The 20271-nt window shown below is 55.5% G+C and overlaps 1 protein-coding gene across 5 annotated transcripts; it reads right to left on the reverse strand.

Moving 5' to 3' along the window:
• Positions 1-4709: 4709 nt before the first annotated feature.
• ATG16L2 (autophagy related 16 like 2) lies at positions 4710-18719 on the reverse strand. Of its 5 annotated transcripts, none has more exons than XM_059930856.1 (18): positions 18555-18719; positions 16582-16681; positions 15956-16058; positions 12449-12522; positions 11891-12142; positions 11704-11769; positions 11248-11355; positions 9774-9836; positions 9061-9169; positions 8558-8663; positions 7720-7790; positions 7386-7457; positions 7153-7273; positions 6723-6828; positions 5888-6037; positions 5632-5679; positions 5408-5509; positions 4710-5059 (listed from the first exon to the last, which is right to left on the reverse strand). In XM_059930856.1, the coding sequence occupies exons 1-18, from the start codon at positions 18670-18672 to the stop codon at positions 4972-4974; spliced, it is 1857 nt and encodes a 618-aa protein (XP_059786839.1). In that variant the 5' UTR covers positions 18673-18719; the 3' UTR covers positions 4710-4971. The 5 variants fall into 5 exon arrangements, with proteins under 5 accessions (XP_059786839.1, XP_059786841.1, XP_059786843.1 ...); XM_059930857.1 differs by having other exon boundaries at positions 4967-5125; XM_059930859.1 differs by having other exon boundaries at positions 4967-5185.
• Positions 18720-20271: the final 1552 nt, after the last annotated feature.

Genomic DNA, 20271 nt, shown 5'->3' on the forward strand with positions numbered 1-20271 from the left:
CCACAGGCAGACAGAAGCAAGCGGGAGGATATCCTCTGGCCTTAGCCCTGCCACCGCTTGATGGACGCCCTTTCCACTGGGCTGCCACAACCCCGGCTTTAAAAGAAGTAGAATGAGATGATTTCTAAGGGCTTATCCAACTCTTACGTTCTAGGTAAGTTCAGTTTCTAGATGCAGAGTGAGAACATCACACAAAAAGGTCACAATATTTGAGAACAGACTTTACGAACACAGAGACTTCTCAGGATGGCCAAAAGTTGAAAATTCAAGCCACTGGACTCTCCACTGGGACAGAGCAAACTGTCCTCTGGGTTGTGGTCACACCCGGGCTGCACTATTCACTCACTGCCCAAGGAGCCCGGCCAAAGCTTTCAGTTGTGAAGCCAGTTATTGCCTAACCCTCTGAGGGGCCTTATAACAAAATCTGGCTGAATCTTTGCATTTAATGCTTGTTATGAAGCTATTTTTCATGACTAAAATACAACCACGTTACAGAAATTTTAGTTTAGAAGGGAGAGAATTGTAATTTGTCCTGAAATCCTACAACTTAACCAGTATAAGTTTCCTCCTAGACGCTCCCTGTGTTTGCTGTTACTGCTTGATCTGCCAAGGACCCCATGAATGCCAAAGAGCATCTTGTTTCTGGACCATTTTCCCCTGGTCCCACTGGCCAAAAAAACAGATGCAGCATTTCTGCCATGTCTGTGTCAGAGAGCCCTGGTCTGGGAATATTTTCCTGGAATGTTATCCTGAAACAACAGAAATGGACACACCTCTTAGGGTTCACACCTCTTCCACACTGTGTGCTAAACACCTAAGCATGCTTTTTGTCACCCACTTGCTCCTATGAGGGGCAGGGGAAGAGCCTGGTCAAGAGGCCTGTATTCAAGTCCCTGGGCTGCCTCGATTACCTATGTCCTTAGGGTCATCCCTTCACCCTTCTGGGCTTTGCTCTTCTTATCTCTAAAGTGGGAACGAGAAGACAATACAAACTTCAATACAAACTTGGTAAGACCCAGGGGGATCAAGTAAGATAATGTACAGATAAGCTGAAAGTATTTTTTGACTAGTGGATGTGCATCTGTAAGAAGAAAACAACCTGTACCAGACACGTCATGTCACATCTCACAGATGGGTCCACACCTAGTGCCACCAGGATTCCTCCAGAGAACGATGGGCCAGGACCACCTCTATTTGTTCAGTCAGCAAACTTACTGCCCCAGGCCACGTTCTGGCATTGAGACACAAGTGACTCAGTTCCCATCCCCATCACCAATGGGCTCACATCTGGTGGGGGTGACATGGGAACAGCAGTTTCAAGCCAAGGTGCCTCTCCCAGGACAGGGAGATGACCAAGGGGCAGTAGGAGCCCAGAGCAAGAGCCTCTGTCATTTCTCCCTCTCAAGCTTAGGCAGGCAGAGGAGGTGGTACCCATGCCTGTACAACAGCCCCAGGGAAGAGCCCGGATCACCATTGGTGAGGCCCAGAGCCATGGAGCAGGAAGAGTCTCACAGATGAGGAAACTCTACCCACTGTGATTTGCCCAAGTTCTCTCAGGAAGATAACTGGGAGTAGAACCTAGAACCTGGCCTCCAGAAGGCCAGGCCAGCACCTCTCTGCGGAACCTAAGTCCAGTTTTTAGAAAAGAGCGAATCGGGGGCCTGGATTCTTATCCCTGCTCTGCTGTGTGACCCTGGTCCCTCTCTGGCCCTCAGTCCATAGGCACAGCAAGGGTGACACTTTTGACATTAGGGAACAAACTCAGGCAGGCAGCCCCTGCGTACTGAACACCTGAGGAGCAACTATTGAAAACCTGGAGAGAACCGGAAGCTCAGAGAGGTTTTTTTTTTTTTTTTTTTTAATACATCTTTGTTGGAGTATAATTGCTTCACAATACCGTGTTAGTTTCTGTTGTACAACAAAGCGCATCAGCCATATGCATACACATGTCCCCATATCAGAGCGGTTTTAACCACAGGGTTCTATCCCTGCCCCCTCTGCTGCCCGGGACTGCAAAGACTAGAGGTGCAGCCTTCCCAGCTGGCACCCCTCTGAGCTCTTCCCCTGCTTGGCCTTTGCCAACCCTTTTCCCCACACTTGCCTCATTCCCTGGAATGCCCACCCTGTCTCTGGCCTTCCAGACTTGCTCCTCCAGGAAGCATTCCCTCCAAGTAAGTTAAGGTGTGCATGTGCTCCCTGAAGTGAGGCAGGCATGTGCTAGCAGATCTGCCCCATGAAGAAAGGAAGGCTTAAGGGGAGTAAAGGGGTCACTGTCCCAGGAGTTGAGTCAAATAATTTCCTGAGCTCCCTTTCCTGCATTCTCTAAGCAGTCTTCACTGCAGTCCTGTGAGGTACTTGCCCCAGATGATGTAGCTGGTTTAACAGCCTCCCAGGATTCAAGTTCACCTCCCTCCTGTGGCCCTCCATGTCCCTCAGTTCAAAGGACACTAACCCCCCCAGGCTTAGGCCTAGGCACCCAGGGCCAGAATGGAAAAAGAGAAGCAGGGAGGGATTTAGTTTAGACAGAAAGCTAGAATCACCTACCCGATGGAGGCAGCGGGCACACTGCTGGAGCACGGCGGGTAATGCCCTGCAGCTCTGCCTAATTGGGTGCCCAGATTCTCTGACATTTTGTTTAAAAAAAAAAAAAAAAAAGTATGACAAGAGTCACAATCCTGCTGTGCCAACTGTGATGATCTCATATCACTTACCCTCTCTGAGCTTCAATTTTCTCATCTGTGAAAGAGACACCTACATCACAAGGTGGTTGGGAGGAACAAGATACTGGATAGAAAGCACAGGGCCTGACGCAGCTCAGTAACGGTGGCTACTGGAAGCTTTGGCCTTTCTGGCTGTGAATCCCAGGAGGCGGGAGAATGGCCTCGGCAGACCTAGGCAGCTGGTGACTCCTGGTGGCCGCTGGGAGCCAGGGCATGAGGGCCAGACCTTCAGCAGTCTTAGATTCAAAAGATCATGGACTCCTAGTCTTTGACTGTTAGACTTGCTGAGTCCTCAAATAATTTAGTCACTTATGAACATTTCCTGAGGCTTTCTCTGTGGCTCTGAGACCTGATCCCAGGGAATACTTTGCTCCCATCCTGGCCTCTTCCAAGAGCTTCCTGACTGAGATGGAGGGGGGCAGACACAAGCGGGGGTGGGGGGAGGCATAGAGATGGAAGAGGCTCCTAGCCAGCCTGGCAGGTGAGGAGAGGCTCTCAGTGAGGGGATCCTGAAGGACAAATTTGAATTAGGAGCTGGGAGGGAAGAACATTCTGGGCAGAGAGAAAATCACACGCAAGACACATTCAGAGTAGCAACAAAGTGAAGATGCAGCTGAGGCCAGCAGGGCCACGTCCTGAGGGTAAGGAGTTTCTCTTCAGGCAGTGCAGAACTTCAAAGGGTTGGATGTATGACCACAACACCTTAGAAAGTCACTCTGGCCGTGGCAAGGAGGGGACTAGGTGGAGACAGCAGGTCGAGGACAAGGTGGCCTGCAGTGGCAGCAGGAATGGAGAATTAGACGCAACAGCCCCACGCCTTGGTGCCCAAGAAGAAGTGGGGTGTGAGGGGAAGAGACGCTTATGACAGGGATAGATGATGCCTAGGAGGCAGCTGGGTATGTCACCCAGAGCTCAGGGGACAGCTGGGCTGAGGGCAGTGAGTGAGCTGGGATCAGCAGAGCATAGATTTGGGTATTTAGCCAACACTTACACAGCCTTTGTCATGTGCCAGGAACTTTACAAATACTAATGCATCGAGTCCTTACAACAGTCTTTGAGGTAGATACTATTTTCCCATTTTACACAGGAGGAAACTAAGGCACAAAGACATTAAGTAACTTGCTCAAAATCATTCAGCTACTCAATAGTAGAGCAGAGATTCAAACCCAGACGGTCTAGCTGCAGAGTCCTGGCTCTCAGCTCTCTCCTGCCCATCCTGGAAATAGTTTCCAAAACCCTGGGACTCAGGAGAGACACTGTAAGGTAATAAAGGAGGCTGAGAGTTCTAGAGTAAAGCCTTGAATCTCAACTGAGCGGACCCCCAGAGGTCAGCCCCTATCACTCAGGGACAGAAGTCCCCTTCGATGCCTGGTGACTGGCAATGGCCGTCCCGCTGACCCTCCTCCACGCCCTAGGTTGGGGAAGGAAATGGAGTGCCCAGGTTCCACCCTGCTGGGTCTGCCATGTACTCCAGATGCTTGTTGTGTGGATTAAATCTGACGCTGATGTAAGCGAGGCCCAGGCCCAGTCCACGGATGTCCTCCCCGACACACAAGGCGTCTGCCTCGGGGGCAAGAACGTGGCCCCAGTCTAAAGGCAGGCCTCTTGTACCGAGTACCTGACATCACTCTGGTTTTTCAGGATCCTTTCCACAGGGCCCCTCTTGACTGTCTCCCCTGCTCCCTCCTCAGAATTCACACGGTTCTCCTCAGCCTCGGTCTACCCTGGGTGCCTGAAACAGAAGGGCCCAAGGACCAGGACCACCTTAGACCGAGGGTGAAATTTCTACTGCTCAAAAAGCCACTGCCCTAAAAGCCACTGCCCTTTGCTGCCTCTGGGCCTTTCTTCAAGCTGTCAGCACAGAAGGTGGGCCAGCTCTGCCCAGCTCTGTGCGGGAGGAGGAAAGGGAGCCAAGCCTGGGTCTCCTTGAGCCTCCACCCAAAGGCTTCCTTGTTCCCTGAATGCTGCAAAGAGGCAAGCAGACACCAGTTTAAATGTCATTTTTTTCCACTTTTCCCAGAGAAAGTGAGGAAACAGAGATAAAAAACAAAACAATACAGTAATCCCCCCCAACCCACACTTTGTTTTTAAACAAACAAACAGGCCAGGTCCTGCCAGGCCTTCTTACCCACTAAATGCCACCCCCATCCCTGCACCCCTACTGGCCCTGGAGCCTCTGGGGCAGTGGGAAGCTGTCCTCTGGCTTCAGGCTTTGGACTAGAGCTCCAGCTCAGGCAGGAGAGTCGTGGCACTAGTGCCAGAGCACAACCTTCCTGGCCTGGTCCACGCTCACCACGTGGCTCCCAGAGTAGCACCAGGCCACGGCATTGACGGCAGCGCTGAGGAGAGGGAGAGGCAGGCTTCAGGGGGCGTCTGCAGCTGGGCTCTGCCCCTCATTACTGGACCTGGGCATTTTGAAGCCCTCTCTGAGCCCATCTCCTCACCTGTAAAATGGGCTCAGAGGGCTGTGGTGAGAGCAGACCCAAGTGCACATGGGAAAACACCTTGTGAACTGTGAAGGGCTCGGGCAGGGCGGGGCAGGGGATGGAAGGTACGGGACAAGGGCTGGGGGCTCCAGGATGCCCAGCATGTCAGGACCTGGCATCAGCTTAGCAGGACTGGGGCAGGGCTGGGGGTGGGGTACTGGCGCTGGGGTGGGCAGGTGGGTGGGCAGTGGCCGTGCTCACCAATGGGGTCCCCGAAGGCTACTCTCCAGTTTCCCAGTGTCTACATCCCAGACGTAAAGGGCTCCATCCCAGGAACCTGCCAGTGCGTAGCTTCTGTCTGGGCTGCAGGGGCCACAGCACAGCAAGAGAGAAGAGATTAGAGGTAAGGACACAGACACACACCAACACAGACACAGACAGATGGGACACACTCAGGCATGGGTGCTGCGCTCTCACGGACACACCTGAACACAGCTTTGGTCCAGTCAGAACCGCACCTGAAGCCATCAGCCCTGAGAACAGACAGGGTCAGGTCAGAATGGAGGTGGCTCAGCCAGGAACTTAAAGAGCTTCCTCTCTCCGTCAAGGGCTTGGCCACCTCACCAGGCCCTGGTCCAGAGGGGCCTCCAGGGAAGGCCCCCCGCTGACAGGCCTTTTACAGGGGACAAGGCCCAGCTGCCACAGCCAAAGCCACGGGATCAGTGGGCACAAGGCAGGTACCTGAACACCTGGCGGATATTGCTGACACGCAGGTCGATGACCTTGAGCGTGTCATCTCGGGAACAGCTGAGCAGATGCAGCTGGTCGTGGCTGAGGCTCAGGGAGGTGACCCGGCCCTGCACAGGGATGACCTGGGTGCAGCGGGGTCCCCTGAGGAGCAGGGACAAAGATGAGGATGAGGAGCAGCCACCCTGACGAGGCTGCTCCTGACAGACTAACAAGTCCAGAGGCGCCCCTGGTCTCAGGCCACTAAGGCCAAGGCTGACAACTAATCGCCCACTGCAGCCAGCCCCTTCCAACGGGAACTTACTAAACCCTTGGGTCACTAAAATAAGTGCTGGGGGCGGGGGCGGGGAAGAAATCAAAGTCTGTCTTTAACTATGTGAAAGAGAGAGCAAAGGGTTTCAAAAGGCAATCTCTGCAGATGAGTAAGAAGAAGCCTGAGGCAGGCCTGGCACTGGCTCTGGCACTGGCTCTGGCACTGGTTCCAGCACTGGCTTTTATAAACCATTCAAGCCCAATGCTGGGCTCTTAGGCTCAAAAAACAATAAAACTTTTGTTCCTTTTGACTAAAAAGTGGTGATTACATGGGAAAAAAGAGCTTCTCCATCTTGGTTGGCAAGACCCAGGCAGGGTCCCTTGGTTGGACCGAGGGCCAATAAGAAGGAGGCACAGGTCTCCAAGGGCAGCTGAGCCTTCAAGGGGCCAAGCCCAGCACAGAGGCCACCAGAGCCTCGCTTCCCCAAGGTACCCTCAGCAGCTCCATGGCTAGAAAAAGGAAGAGAATACAGGAGCCCTGCCCCCACCTCCACCACCCACAGCCTGCGCCTATCACCTGCTGTCCCAGAACCGGATCTTCTGGTCATTGTGACCACTAATGATGACATGGTCCCCACACACCACATCGTTACAGTAGGAAAGGACATTGATGGTCCTGGAACCTAGGGACCAAGGAGTAGAGCCCCAGCCTCAGAGAAGGGTTATCAGGAGCCAACCCACTGGATGTATGGAGAAGCTGAGGCCCAGAAGCCCCAGAGGTAAGGTGTCCTCCCAAAACTAGAACCCAGGTCCCCTGTTTCCCAGCCCAAAGCCTGAGGTCACCTAGAAACCAGGGAAAGCATCATCGATGGGGGATAGAAGAGGGGCCTTGGGAGGTTTCATCCCAAATGCCTGTAAATCTTGGAGCCTCTCCCAGAGAGCAGGCTGAGGTCCCCCATAGCCTGGCAGGGTCCTGACAGTTGGGAAAGGGGAGGGTTGGGCCTCACAGTAGGCTCGGCCGAGGTCCCACTCCTTCACTGTCCGGTCCCGGCTCCCGGTCACCGCCTGATGCCTCGTTAGCTTGAATTTGGCAGCCGTCACCTTGTCTGTGTGTCCAGATAGTGTCTCCTGCCACCATCCCAGATATGCATCAAGGGTATGGCCAAGACCCCATAACAAACCCCTCCAGGCCCAAGGCATGACCCCTGACCCCCAGGCTGCCTCCCCAGTCAGGCCTTACCTTGGACTGTGCCTCCCCAACCTTCCAAAGCTGGGCGGCCTTATTGTAAGTAGCTGCCAGTACCTGGGAGCCCTGGGGAGATGGGAGGGGAAAGGATAGGTCCTGAACCTGGGCCTGGCCAGAGGCAACTGCAGGCCAGAGAGCTGGGGCCAGGGCTGCCTCAGAGCTTCCCCCAGCCCAGGTCACCCAGGTAGGCAGAGGAGAATCGAGGCCCAGGGAGGAGGATTGTGTAGAGCTCTAGGATACCCGTGATGTTCCCTCAGGCCCCAAAGCCCCCACCTGCCCAGTGTGGAGACTAGGGGAGGGACATCCTATGCCCCCCAGGTCCTCTCACCGAGGGGTCAAAGTCCACACTGGTGATGCTGCCGCCAGCTCCTTCAAGGGTCTGGTTGGCCTCCAGGCGCCCTGGGGGGACCAGGAGAAGGGACAAGTGAAATGAAGTCATTAATCTCACGAAACAGAGGAGCCTGGACTGTGAGTGGGAAGATGAATCTCTCCTGAATTAGAGGACAGAAGTGCTGGGCCTGTTCTTGGGGGAGCGGCCAGGGTTGGGGGGTGGGGGGGGTGTAGCTGGAGGCTGCACCTTCCTGAACTGCCAGCAGAGGGCCCCGGGGGGCTGCAGGTCATCTCACGGACATCTGGAAAAGACCAGAGAGAAGGGACTGTCCCTAGGTCACATGGCAAGCCAGAGCCAGGCCAGCTGGAGACTCACCTCCTCCAGGAAGTCTCTGGGAGCCAGCTCTCACTCCCCAGTACACCCCCACCCTACAGAACACAGAGTAGATAGCTAACATTTGTCTCACAACTGAGTTCTGAGAGCTCAGTGACACTAGAAGAGGAGGTGGCCTGGTGGACCCAAGGGACCTGCTCCTCAAGGGCCTGTCCCTGTAGAACCTCATGACATGGTACCTCCACCACCCCAACAGGGACCATCTGAGTTTAGCCCTCCCCACCCTGCAGGCCTCGACTTCAGGAGGTGGGAGGCTCTGCCCTTCTTAGGAGCAGTGACCCCAGAACTCTTGCCAAGAGTGGCCAGAACTCTGGCTGCTGCCCACAAGAATGTCCCAGGTGAGGAAACACAAAGAGACTCAAGACCCTTCCCACCAAGGAGCAAGCTGAAGGTGAGGTCTGGATAGAAAGGATTAGGCTGGCCTGTGGGCAGGGACCCTCACCTCCCACGACATTCCAGAGGAGGATGAGGCGGTCAGCCCCTCCGGTGGCCAGGAGGCTGCTATTGGGGCCAAAAAGAACAGCATTGACCTCGGAGAGGTGGGCATCCTGTGGGGAAAAGGGGAGGTCGGTGCCCCTGGTCCTCGCCACACACGCCTCTTTGCTCACGCTCACAGCTCTCTGTCACGCATCCTTGCACACATCAGGTCTCTGTTCGAACACTGAGTTTCAAACTTAGCCCCACCAGGGCTCATCATCTCTGACTGGACCCCTGCAGCAGCCTCCCGCCATGTTCCCAATACTCCACTACCTGGCCTCCTGGTCTCCTGGCCTCCTGTCTCTCCCTCTCATTATAAAATGCCGAAGGGCTCCCACCACAAGCTGTGGGAGGAAAACTCCTACTCCCAGTGAGGGGCCCATCCTTGCTTCCCCAGCCTCCTTGGACCACTCCTGGGACCTGCACTCCCATATTGTACCCCATGCACTTGGCCCAGCTCCTCCTTACCAGCACATCCTGAGCTCGGGTGGGAAGTCGGGCGGCCACACACACAGGGATGCTCTGGTATCGCTGCTCAGGGGCTCCCCCAATTGAGTGGCCTCTCCTCTTCTTGAAACTGCAGGAGGGGGTCAGGAGGGCATTCAGCAAGGCCTTCTGACGTGGGAGCCTCAAGCTCTCCTGAAGCAGCAACAACAGGAAGCAGACACGGAAGGCAGCAGAACATGGCCAGGAGGTGCAGCAGGCACGGTCCCCACCAGCCTCTGACCCCAGGGGTCAGTGTGGAGACAGTAGGGGCACCAAGACAGGCACAGAGGCAGGGCAGGGTTGGTGGATGCAGAGAAACCTCGGAGCAGGGTTTCAGTCCTGGCCTGGCCACTGCTTGGCACTGTGACCCTGAACGAATCCCTGACATTTCTGGGCCTCCATTTCCCAAATGAGTAGTAGCTCCTTTCTGGCCTCAGGCTGGAGCTTTTGGTCCCCTGTGACGACCGTGGATGAGGGACAGAGCCTGGAAGATAGCCAGGCAGGGGCTGGGAATGAGGCCATGCACCCAGCTCCTGCCTCTGGGACTCAGCAGAGGCTCACACACAGAGTGCTGGGCAACGAACGGAAGGACACACTGAGACACATACACAGCCCAAGCCTGGGCTCCAGGAGCCTGACACACACATCCAAGGGGCCCAACACCTTCACACACATGTCGGTGCACACACACTTACTCCAGAAGCCCCTTCACCACATCCACACAGCGGGACAACGTCAGGGAGGTGGCGGAGGCAGACCTGGGGCAGAATCGAGAGAGACATGCTAAGGGACTGGCCAGTGGGTGTGCAGACAGCAGTCATTCATCCCTACACTCTTGAGCCGGGACAAGAACTTTGCTCCTCCAAGGCCAGTAGGATGACCCAGAGGAGTCCCAGGAAGGTGGAGGAAGGGAGGGATTTGGAATGAAGGGATTTGGAATGAAGTCTCCCAGTTTCACCATGACGGTTAAGAGCTGCCTCACCACCCAAGTGCCCCCCAACAAAATTTCATGGGAGGCTGAGCTGGGGCCTATGGAGGAGGGTAAAGGTGCCCCCAGGCTGAGAAAGCACAAGGCTGGGAGCAGGGGGCTGGGAAACCTAGATCCCAAAAATACCCAGGAGAGCATGTGTCCTGAGATGACCTGGCCCGCCAGGGCTAAGGCTTTGGGGACTGCATCTCATGCCCCTCCCCAGGGTTCCTTCACTACCCCGAGGCCTGGACACCAGCGACCTGCAAAAGAGGGCTGGAGGGGCTTCCCTGGTGGCGCAGTGGTTAAGAATCCGCCTGCCAATGCAGGGGACACGGGTTCAAGCCCTGGTCTGGGAAGATCCCACATGCTGTGGAGCAACTAAGCCCGTGGGCCACAAGTACTGAGCCTGTGCTCTAGAGCCCGTGAGCCACAACTACTGAGCCCATGTGCCACAACTATTGAAGCCCGCGCGCCTGGAGCCCGTGCTCCGCAACAAGAGAAGCCACCGCAATGAGAAGCCCGCGCACCACAACGAAGAGTAGCCCCCACTCGCCGCAACTAGAGAAAACCTGCGCGCAGCAACGAAGACCCAATGCAGCCAAAAATAAATATTTAAAAAATTTTTTAAAGTAAAAAATAAAAAAATAAATTCAAAAAAAAGAAAGGGCTGGAGGAGAGCTTACAGGCTGGGGAATAGGGGGAGGGCAGTCTCAAAGCCAGGCCAATCAAGACAGATGGGGGAGACTGGAGGTGAGGGGCATCCAAGACTGAAGCCTCAATCAGGTCCCACCCATATGAGCTCACATCTATACATGCTTCACAGGCATTCAGGTATGCTTACCTAAGCTTGTACACACATATGCTCTGATGTCCCTGTGTATGCACACACATGCCTGTGACAGCTGAACCCTGGACCTTGCCAACAGGTTCCCTCCTGGTCACACCCTTTCACCAGCCTGACATCCCACCCCCAGAGCTCTGGTCCTGGGAAGGAGCAAAAAGGGGGTGAGGACAGAGGTTGGGGTCCCAGACATGGCACTGACCCCAAGTGGCTCCAGGCACTGGAGGTCAGATCTGTCCTGGGGTCCAAGCTATACCCCAGTCTCTTCTTAAGCCCCTCTCAACCCAAGAGCTGGCCCAAGGTTCTAGACGAAGACTCTGGGATGGGACCCAGCTCAGAGCTGTGGGACAGTGCTCACCTGAAGGGTCTCTTCCATTTCTCACCAGCCTCACTCTCCAGTGGCTCAGCTGCCAGAGCCAGAGTGTCTGCTTCCTCTCTGATCCCATCGCCTAATGTGTCTGGGCTCCTGGGGGAGAGAATTAAGCTCAGAATGGCTAAGGGACCAGGCCAGCTCCTCCGCGCCACGGTGACGATGTGCAGACCCAGAAATGAAGGTGTTCCTGCGGACGCACGTGTGGCGGGCGCAGGTGCTGGCTCCTACGACCACACGTGTCTGCACGTATCCTGGGCTCGTTTTGCCTGGGGGCCTCGGCACCGCGGCTGTGCACACTTGCGGTCAGGTGCACCGGTGGCCGCAGGGAGGTGGGGGTGGGGTAGAACCGTAGCGGTCCTGGGGCAGGGCACTGCAGAGGTCGCGGGGCAGAGCCCGCGGCGGAGCCTCGGCAGGCAGGTCTCGGCGCATCCTCATTCTTACTCGCTTATGCTCACTGTCCGCTTGGCTGCCTTCTTCAGCTCCTGGGACACCCGCGCCTGCTTGGCCCTGGGATAGAAAAGCCTCCTGAAAGTCGGGTCGCTCCGGTGCCCGGAAGGCGGGGCCGGGCCCCTCCCCCTCAGGACACGCCACCGCTCACGTCCCCGAACGGCGGGCCCAGCGCTCTCACCTCTCGCGGCGCTCGTTGCGCAGGTTGCGCTCGGCTGCGGCGCGCGCCTTGCGCCGCACCAGCCGATCCAGCAGGTCGCGTGCCTCCTCCTCGAGCCTGCGCAGAGCCGCCTCCTGGTGCCCGACGTGCACGCGCAGCGCCTCGTAGGCCGCCCGCTGTGCCGCGTTCAGCGCGCGCCGCGCACCCACCTGTCCCGCCTCCTTCTCCCGCGCCTCCTGCAGCTGCGCCACGCGGGCCTCCAGAGCTGCCAGCCTGGAGAACGCGGAGAACCTCCGTCACCGCCCTGGGGGAACCGGTCTCGGGGCTGGGACAGACTTGCCCCAGGCCACGCGGCCAGCCGGCCGGCTAAACCACGTCTCCGACCAAGCCTTCGGAGTCCTGCAGTTCCTGGCCTCTGCGACCAGCCACAGGCCTGGGGGGCGTTTGATGACGTGGGGAAAGCTGTCGGGCCCTTCTGGAGACCCGCGGGGTGACCCTGTCCCCTCCCCCTGGCAGTGATGGCCCCGAGCCTCCCCAAGGTGCGCGGCGAGGACCCCTCTCGCACCGCCCGCGCCTCACCTGCTTTGCCGCTCCTCCAGCTGTGATTCCAGGGTGCCCAGGGCCGCGCTCTTTTCCACCACCTGGTAGGCCATCTGCAGCGGCGGAGGGGCCGGACAGGTAGGCATGGGTGCCTCTGGGCAGGGCCTCCAGCCCCTCTCTGGCCGAGAGGCTGGTAGGACGGGGTCTGCCTCTCCTCTCACCCGCCCCCTAGCTCAAGAGAAAGCTGAGGCGCAGACAGGCGTTACACCAAGCACAGGAATGCACTGCTGTTTCAGGGATCAACAGAAGGGCCTTAGGCTCTGAAGCTTAACACTGGAGTTTCAATTCTGGCAGCGCCACTTATATTCTCTGTGACCCGGGGTAGTCATTTAACCGCTCTAAACCAGCTCTGTTTCTTCACCTGTCCAGTGGGAATGGTTGTGCTTACCTCATTGGGTAACACGGAATTACTATAAGGAATAGTATCTCAAATAATGATGATTGGTTATATAGCACTTAAGTGTGCTAGGTCTTATTCCAAGCACTCTACAGTATTAACTCTTTCAATCCAGTAGGAACTGCCATTCTCCCCATTTTACACATGAGGACATTGACACAGAGAGGTTCAGTGTCTTGCCCAGAGTCACACAGCTAAGTGGCAGAACTGAGATCTGAACCCAGGCCACCTAACATGCTCCAAGTAAAGCGCTGGTGTATAGGAAGGGTTCAAGGGATGTGTGTTCTTTTCCCCACCTCTCCAAGCCCTGGCTTACCCAAGCATAGATCCCAGAGAGCAAGAAGGAGCTCTGAGCAGAGGCACACAGGCTAACAGGAATGGACTGTGGGAGCACTGGGCCCAGACTGAATACCAGAGTGGGGGTGAGCGTCATCTCATCTGTCCCCCGCCCCACTGAACAGTCCTTCATCCGAGAGCCAAGAGCTGGGGAAACCACAGAACTGAGGGGTCAGTGGGAGAGACAGATGCTAAGCAAAGCAGTTCCCACCACTGTGGCAAGAGGAATATGAAATAACCAAGGCTGGGGGCTCTTGCTGCTGACCTGTCCCTGTGTTCTTTCTCTCATGGGCCTGGTGAGAGATGGGCTGAGGAGCAAGGTTGGTGTCCACCTGCACTGACTCCTGGTGTGAGTGGGCCGGGGTTAGGGACCCTGCACATTCAGGGTCCATAGCTGGCCCAATTTATAACACTTATAATTCCTTCCACCATTAAACAATCTGATCATCACTTCCATTTCCTCACCTGTCATATACTTTCACTGATGTTTTGGCATTCAGTATTTTTTTGATGCTATTCAAAAATCCAAATAATAGAGATGGAAAACAGATTAGTGGTTAGGAGTTAGGGATGATTGGAGGAGAGGGGCGAGTTGTGACTAAAACAGGGTAGCAAGAGGGAGATCTTTGTGGTGATGAAATAGTGCTGTATCCTGATGGGCATGCAAATCTACACAGGTGACAAAATGACAAAGAACTATATACACTTCATACCAATATCAATTTCCTGGTTGTGTGTACTGTAGTTACATAAGATGTAACCAATGGGGGATATTGGGTAAAGGGTGCACAGGACCTCTCTGTACTGTCTTTGCAACTTCCTGTGGATCTATAATTATTTCAATAAAAAGTTAAAACAACAATAATACATGCTTGTTGTGATATGTGAAACAGTACTAAGAATTAAAGAAAAAGCCCCTCCCCATCCCTTGGCGTATCCAATGGGAACTGACTGGTTTGTGTCTGAGGACATGATGAGGAGGGAATGCTGAGGGCGAGGGGTGCGTGGAAGTATCCCAGACAAAGGGAACCATGAGCTCAGGGACAAGAGAGTGGCAGGAAATGCAACACTGAGGCCGGAGGACTCAACTTGGGAGCCAGGCTAAGGAGCTTTGGAAAATATGTACCAAACTGATCATGGGGAGAGGTGGTGAAAGGGGCTTCTACTTTTTTACTCTATGGGCTTCTGTTCTCTTGAAATGTTCACAACAAGCATGTATTTGTATATTAATTGTCTTCTTTTTAATGGAGATCATTTTTATTATTAAAATATATCACTCTGAGTGCAGAATGGAGAATGGATGGGGGTGCCAAAGGAGGAGTGGTCCAGCGAGGAATGAGAGTAACTTGGACCAGGCAGACAGGGCACAAAAAATGGAAGTTGATGGATTTGGAGGCAGCATCCATGAGCTGGTGACTAGCTCAGGATGGAGGGCTGCTAGGGGTTAGAGGTGTCCCTGGGTTTCCAGCCTGGTGACTACCAGTGGAGGGGGGGATGATCTATCTCATTTATCACCTAGTCTACAAATATTCATTACCATGGACTGTGGAGACAGGCCCCAGGGATACAATGGAGGCAAACCAAAGGCATCCCAGTTCTCGGGGTTCTCACAGCCCAGAAGGGGGCTCAGATTTTGAGAATCACCTCGCAAATGTAGAGTTGCAACTACAACAGGGGCTCTGAGGGAGAGGCTATCACTAGGTTCATAGCCCCAAATACACATTAGTGGAGCAAGTGACTTGGCATGCGGTAACTAGATAGGTGTTTACTGGCCCATCAGCCTCCTCCAGTGGACTGGAAGCTCCATGGGGCCAGGTCTTGTTCACAGCTGCATTGCCTATGCCTTGGATATAGTGATTGTCAATAAATATTTGTTGAAAGAATGAATGGAGATCACAGAAAGGGGATTTGTGGGGGAGAGAGTTCAAATCCTGGCTCCAGCTCTCTAAGCCTTCGTTTCCTCTGAAATATAAAGTTGTGGAAGATTAGCTGAAGTAACGCTTAGCCCAGCGTTCTCAACGTGGTGTTGGCCATATAATCACAGGGGCGATGGTTAGTCTGATTTTAGATGTGAAGTCCAAAAAGCAGCTGAGCAAGAGAGTCTGAGCTCATAAGAGAAGGCTGAGCTAGAGATGGGTCTGGGAGTTAGCAAACAGAAAGTCCTTGGGAGTCAGTTAACCCACCCAAGCTCCAAAGAACACCCACATCTGAAGGGAGGGGGATAAAAAGGAGGGAAAGTAGCCAGAGAAGGAAGTTCAGAAGCAACAGCTACAGAAGTGAGAGGAAAACCAGGAGAGTGTGGTGAAACAGAAGCCAAGAGACACCATGGGGCAGGGGTGGGGGGAAGCAGTGTCAGGTGGGGCTAGCATACCCTGCCATGGAGGTGGACCACCTTACTTTTGGTCTGCAAATGTGTATTGAGTGTCAATTGGTACTGGGCCCTGAGGTTTGCAGGGCAAGTGGTGAGCAGAGCAGGCTGGACCATCCAGAAGGGGGAACAGAGGCTGCCTGTTTCCTGCACCCCTCACACTCCTCCCTGAGCTCTCACTGCACTTCCTCCAGCTGCTATTGGAGCCCACTTCATCCTGGGCTGCCAGGGCCAAGCTAGAGAGCACTCTGACCCCTGTCTGGCCTCAAGGCACTGGACTTTGGAATCTCCCTTACTTGCTGGCTCCCTTGGACGACATGTCCCAGCCCCAAAGTTCTGGATCCTGGGCCCACCCCATTCTCTCTCAGACCCCTGCCCAGCCTACCTCTCCACACACCAACCGGAGACCCTCCTCCTCCTCTTGCCACTTCACCCTCAGAGCTGCTGGTGATGGGACTCGGTCTGAGTCAGGCCCTGACTCCTCCTCCCTGTCAACCAATCAGAGAGTGGTGTTCATTGTCCCTCCATTCACCCAGAGGATACACACGAACAGTTTGAAACCAGAGCCATGAACTTTCTCCTGAGGAAGGTGGGAGCCAGAAAGTCAGTAGAGGAAAGAGCAAGTCTCCAGAAACTAGAGCTGCCCGTGAACCTCTGCTCCTGGATTCCCCCAGGCCTTGAGTTCCCAGGCCAGGACCCCCTCAAGAAGCACTTCCCAACTTTTTGAGCCCCAATACATTCCTGGTTCTCATCTTCGCTCCCTCTTTGGAATAGGTGGCATCGTGTCCTTTCTGTAGGCATCAGGTGAGGAGCAAACAGAAAAACACAGAGGTGTGTGGGCGTGGGAGGACAAATGCAGAGAGATGGACATTCTGAGCAGCTGGCCTGGGGGAAGGCTCGAGAGCCTGCCTCCCCCTCCCCTGGGCAGCAGCCAAGGGCCAATGAGGTGCCGGGGTGGGGGCAGGGCCCAGGCACAGGAAGCCCACTGTGACCACAAACACAAACACTCACCAGGGGCCCTGGAGGAGAGCCCGAGTGACATGGGTGGGCTCTGGCTGCAGCTTCTCTGAGAACTGGGCCAGCAGCTCCGCTTTCTCTATGAGACGGTTATCTGCGGGTGCAAAAAGGTGAGCCTGGAGCACAGACAGACACTTTCCAGCAGACTCTAGGCATACAAGTTACCTCTCTGGCTGGGAGGGCTGCAGGAGACGAGGGATGCAGAAGGGGGAGCTACTGGCAGGCTGGGCTCTGCCCTTGCCTGAGGGGTGTCTGTGCAGCTCCATCAGGATCTCCAGCCCTTGCACAGCCTCTAAGAGCACAGCCCCCAGGCCCTCCCAGGAGAAGACTTGCTCTCCCAGGGACAGAGAAGGACGACCACTGCAGGGGAAGGAGATGGCTGAGTACTGCCTGCTGAGGTTCTCAAGGGAAGGAAGGGGCCAGGGGTTGATCCCCAGGGCGGGGCCTGTCCCCAGACTGATGAAACAAACTGAGCTCCACTAGCCTGTGGCCTTTGGCAAGATACTTCCATTCCAGGGGCTCTTTCTGGGCTAAAAAACAACCCTGACTTCCCCAGGGTTGGTGTAAGGCTCCCCCCAGGCCAGAACAGAAAGTCCTTGAGTTTGTTAGTTTCTGCTACAGACCCTGGAATACAGCCTCTCCACCCCCACCCATGGTCACTTCCTCTTTTCTCACCAGGTCCAGGGTAGGGTAGAGATGGTAAGCCCAGGCCTAACTCCTCAGCTCCTTTCCCTCTTCCTGTCCCCTACCAGTCACCTAGGTCACCTAGGTTGCTGGCCTTGTTCTCACACAAAACCCCACCCCAACCCTCAGGGCATTGCTCTGCCCCACCATCACCCCCAGCAAATGTAAAGAAGATGCCATTTTGTCCAGTTTATGAGTGAGAAATAGGAGGCTTAGGGGTATGACCTGCCCAAGACCACAGAGAAGACTGGACTTCCAGTGTCTCTGAGTTCAGCCCTCCAGGATCACTCCAGTCCCACAGATTTGCAGCTCCCAGGGGATGGGGGTGACTCCCTCAAATTGGACTGTTCCATTGTCCATCAGAGCAGTGGAGAAGTGAGGCTGCCTAGAGGCAGGGGGCTGGCCTCATATACCTGAACAGAGAGGACCTGCAGCCCAGAAGGCTGCAAAGAAATCTCCCAGGAAAAGAGCAACAAATTCAGTTGTGGGGCTGGGGGGAGATGGTTAAGCAGCAGCCAAGATAAAGACCAGTGATGGAGCTGGAGGGACTGTGATTAGACTTTCAACCCCAGCCATACAATCTCAGATGACCAGAGGTGCTACACACAGGTGCACACCTGTTCATCCTGGCTTGAACTGCCATACCCCTTCCTGACCAGCTCCCCAGAAACACTCTGAGAATCTGACTTCCCCAGGCTCAGCCACCTCCCTCCGCAGCCTGGATCCCCCTTCTTCTCCCTCAGGCTGGGGTTGGTTGGGCACAGAGATGCTCCAAAAACCTGAGCCGGGATCACCTATCAGTGGCAGAGCCTCAGACTCTGAACTCCCTCCCTAGGGATTCAGAGTTTAAAAGTAGCTGCTCTGGACAGCCCCGAGATCTTTCACTGTGCTTATGGGGACCAAATGGACTGACCAGGCTCTACCCCGGGGACGGCCCAAGAAGGGGAAGTCTAAAAGACCCTAAAAATCCAACATTCGCTTATGAATGCGTGCACAGGAAGCCCAGCCGGTGGAAGGCAGAGCCAGGCCCTGAGGGGCGAGGAAGAGCAGGAGCACTAGGGGGGAGCTCCGTCCAGGAGGGGGCTCTGAGCAGAGCCTGGGCTGGAAAGGGCAGGAACGCTGGCTAGTCGGAGATAGCGCGTAAGAGACAGCAAGTCCAGCAGGCCCCAGGCTTCGGAGGCGAAAAGGTGTCCGTGACTTGGGTCACAGCCGGAGGGCCAGACAAATCCTTCCCCGCGCCGGAGCCCTATCCCCTCGACGGCCCCGGGACGCACTGCACTCACAGGCCGGCACCAGCTCCAGGAAGAGGGCCTTTTGCGTTCGGTCTCGCTGTCGAAGCTGCCGCACGATGTGACGTTTCCAGCGGGCGGCGGGGACGCCGGGGTCGCTGGGCCCCGCCATGGCCGCCCTCTCCCGCCTGCACCGCGCGCTCCCCCCGCCGCAGGAGGCGCGGCCGGGCAGGGGCGGGGCCTCAAGGGGACTCCGTGACGTCAGGGGGCGGGCAGCGGCGGGGATTCCCCGGATTGTACTAAGAGTGGTCTTGGGGGGGAGAACGGAACGAAAATGTAGGGGGGAACCGCCCCAGGGTCTAGACCACCCGGATCCCACAAAAACTCTCACATGAGTGGGGTCTCCTATCGCTGTCGGGGCAGAGAGCGAGGAGCGAGATCGGAGCGATCTCCGGGGCGGCTTCCCCCTCGCCTGTTGGCGCGCTCCGCAGGCGGGGCCTCCGGGGCCTGTGTTCCTTAACCCCACTGCGCCCGGATTGAAGTCAACAGTAACAGACACTCTAAACCCGGGACCTGGAGACCCCCCTCACACCCGGACCCTGCCCTCGAGGCCCTCAAGATCCGTGAGCGGAGGCGACACAGACACAAGGCAGACAATGTACGACAGCGAGATAAGAAAGCACGGAAGAGGAAGGGACTGAAGGGAGGAGGCCCTGCTTTGCGGAGGTGATGGCACGGAGTTGGGTCCTAAGGGAGGCAATAGGCATTGGCCAGGAGGAGAGAGAAACGGATTCCAGGCAGCTGGAAGAACAAATGCAGAGGTTCCAGGACATAAAAACTTCCAGCAGATTCGAGCCTGGAAGGACGGGAGGCAGAACTGCCCTTGTGGGGAGCAAGGTTTTAGGGTCCAGTTCGTCGCAGAAAATTTAGGACTTTGAGAGTGAAGGAGTGCAGCTATTTCACCCAGCAAACCCCTGGCCCAGGGGGGAGAAAAAGCTTGCCTGAGATTTCACAGGAGTGGATGGCTGAGCTGGCCTGCAACCCAGTATCAGCAACCCTGACTCAGGGCTCAAGCGATCACTCTATTTGGGCGGCCTCTGGAAGAGCAGCAGCATCTCTTACGGGTACACTTGACAGTGAATCGTGGGTTTGCAGGGAACTGTGACAAAACTGTCTCCAGCAAGACCCCTGTGCAGAGCTCTGCAGACAGGCTGGTGTGAAGAATGAAAGGAGAGATTCGATGGAGCCATACAGGCCATGGAGGTGACAGGTTTGTTGAAATGCAGATGGGGTTGGGATACGGGTCTTGGAAAGCTGTAAATGCCAGTGACAGCGCAGGAGAGTGTACCCTGCTCTGCTTTGAAACCACAATGAGTTGAGCTCAGTACCCCCTGTGCCATTGTCTTTGACCCTCATTTCCTTTGCACATGCTATGCCTGCTGTTTGGTACATCTTTCCCTCTAGTGGGCCTGGCTCCTACTCATAGGTCACCTTCTCCAGAAAAACTTTGTTCCACTGCACTGAGTTAAGCCTTCTCTGACCTCAGCCCCAGCCCAAGCCTAGCCTGTCTATTGAAGGAGTGGGTGGTGGGTGTTAACATTAACTAGAAGGTGTGCCCAGGAGAAGGGCATGGTACCCACTGGAGGCTCAAGGCCAGTTGACGACAGTGATAAATTCCTTTTAGGACTGACTGACTTGCAGGTGCCTGGGGACGCCATCATAGGAGCTGAGGTTGTGCGCATTGAAGGATATATTATTGCTGTGAGGCACA

This window comes from Balaenoptera ricei, chromosome 8, assembly GCF_028023285.1.
Source record: "Balaenoptera ricei isolate mBalRic1 chromosome 8, mBalRic1.hap2, whole genome shotgun sequence".
Lineage (NCBI taxonomy): Eukaryota > Metazoa > Chordata > Mammalia > Artiodactyla > Balaenopteridae > Balaenoptera > Balaenoptera ricei.

Excerpts from the sequence above, each read along its gene's own strand:
- ATG16L2 (XM_059930856.1), bottom strand. The coding sequence starts at position 18,672 with ATGGCGGGGCCCAGCGACCCCGGCGTCCCCGCCGCCCGCTGGAAACGT. Across the intron at positions 6,038-6,722 it reads ATCCGGTTCTGGGACAGCAG|GGGACCCCGCTGCACCCAGG; the intron begins GTGATAGGCGCA and ends CCTGCTCCTCAG. Across the intron at positions 5,510-5,631 it reads TGGACCAAAGCTGTGTTCAG|CCCAGACAGAAGCTACGCAC; the intron begins GTGTGTCCGTGA and ends TGGCCCCTGCAG.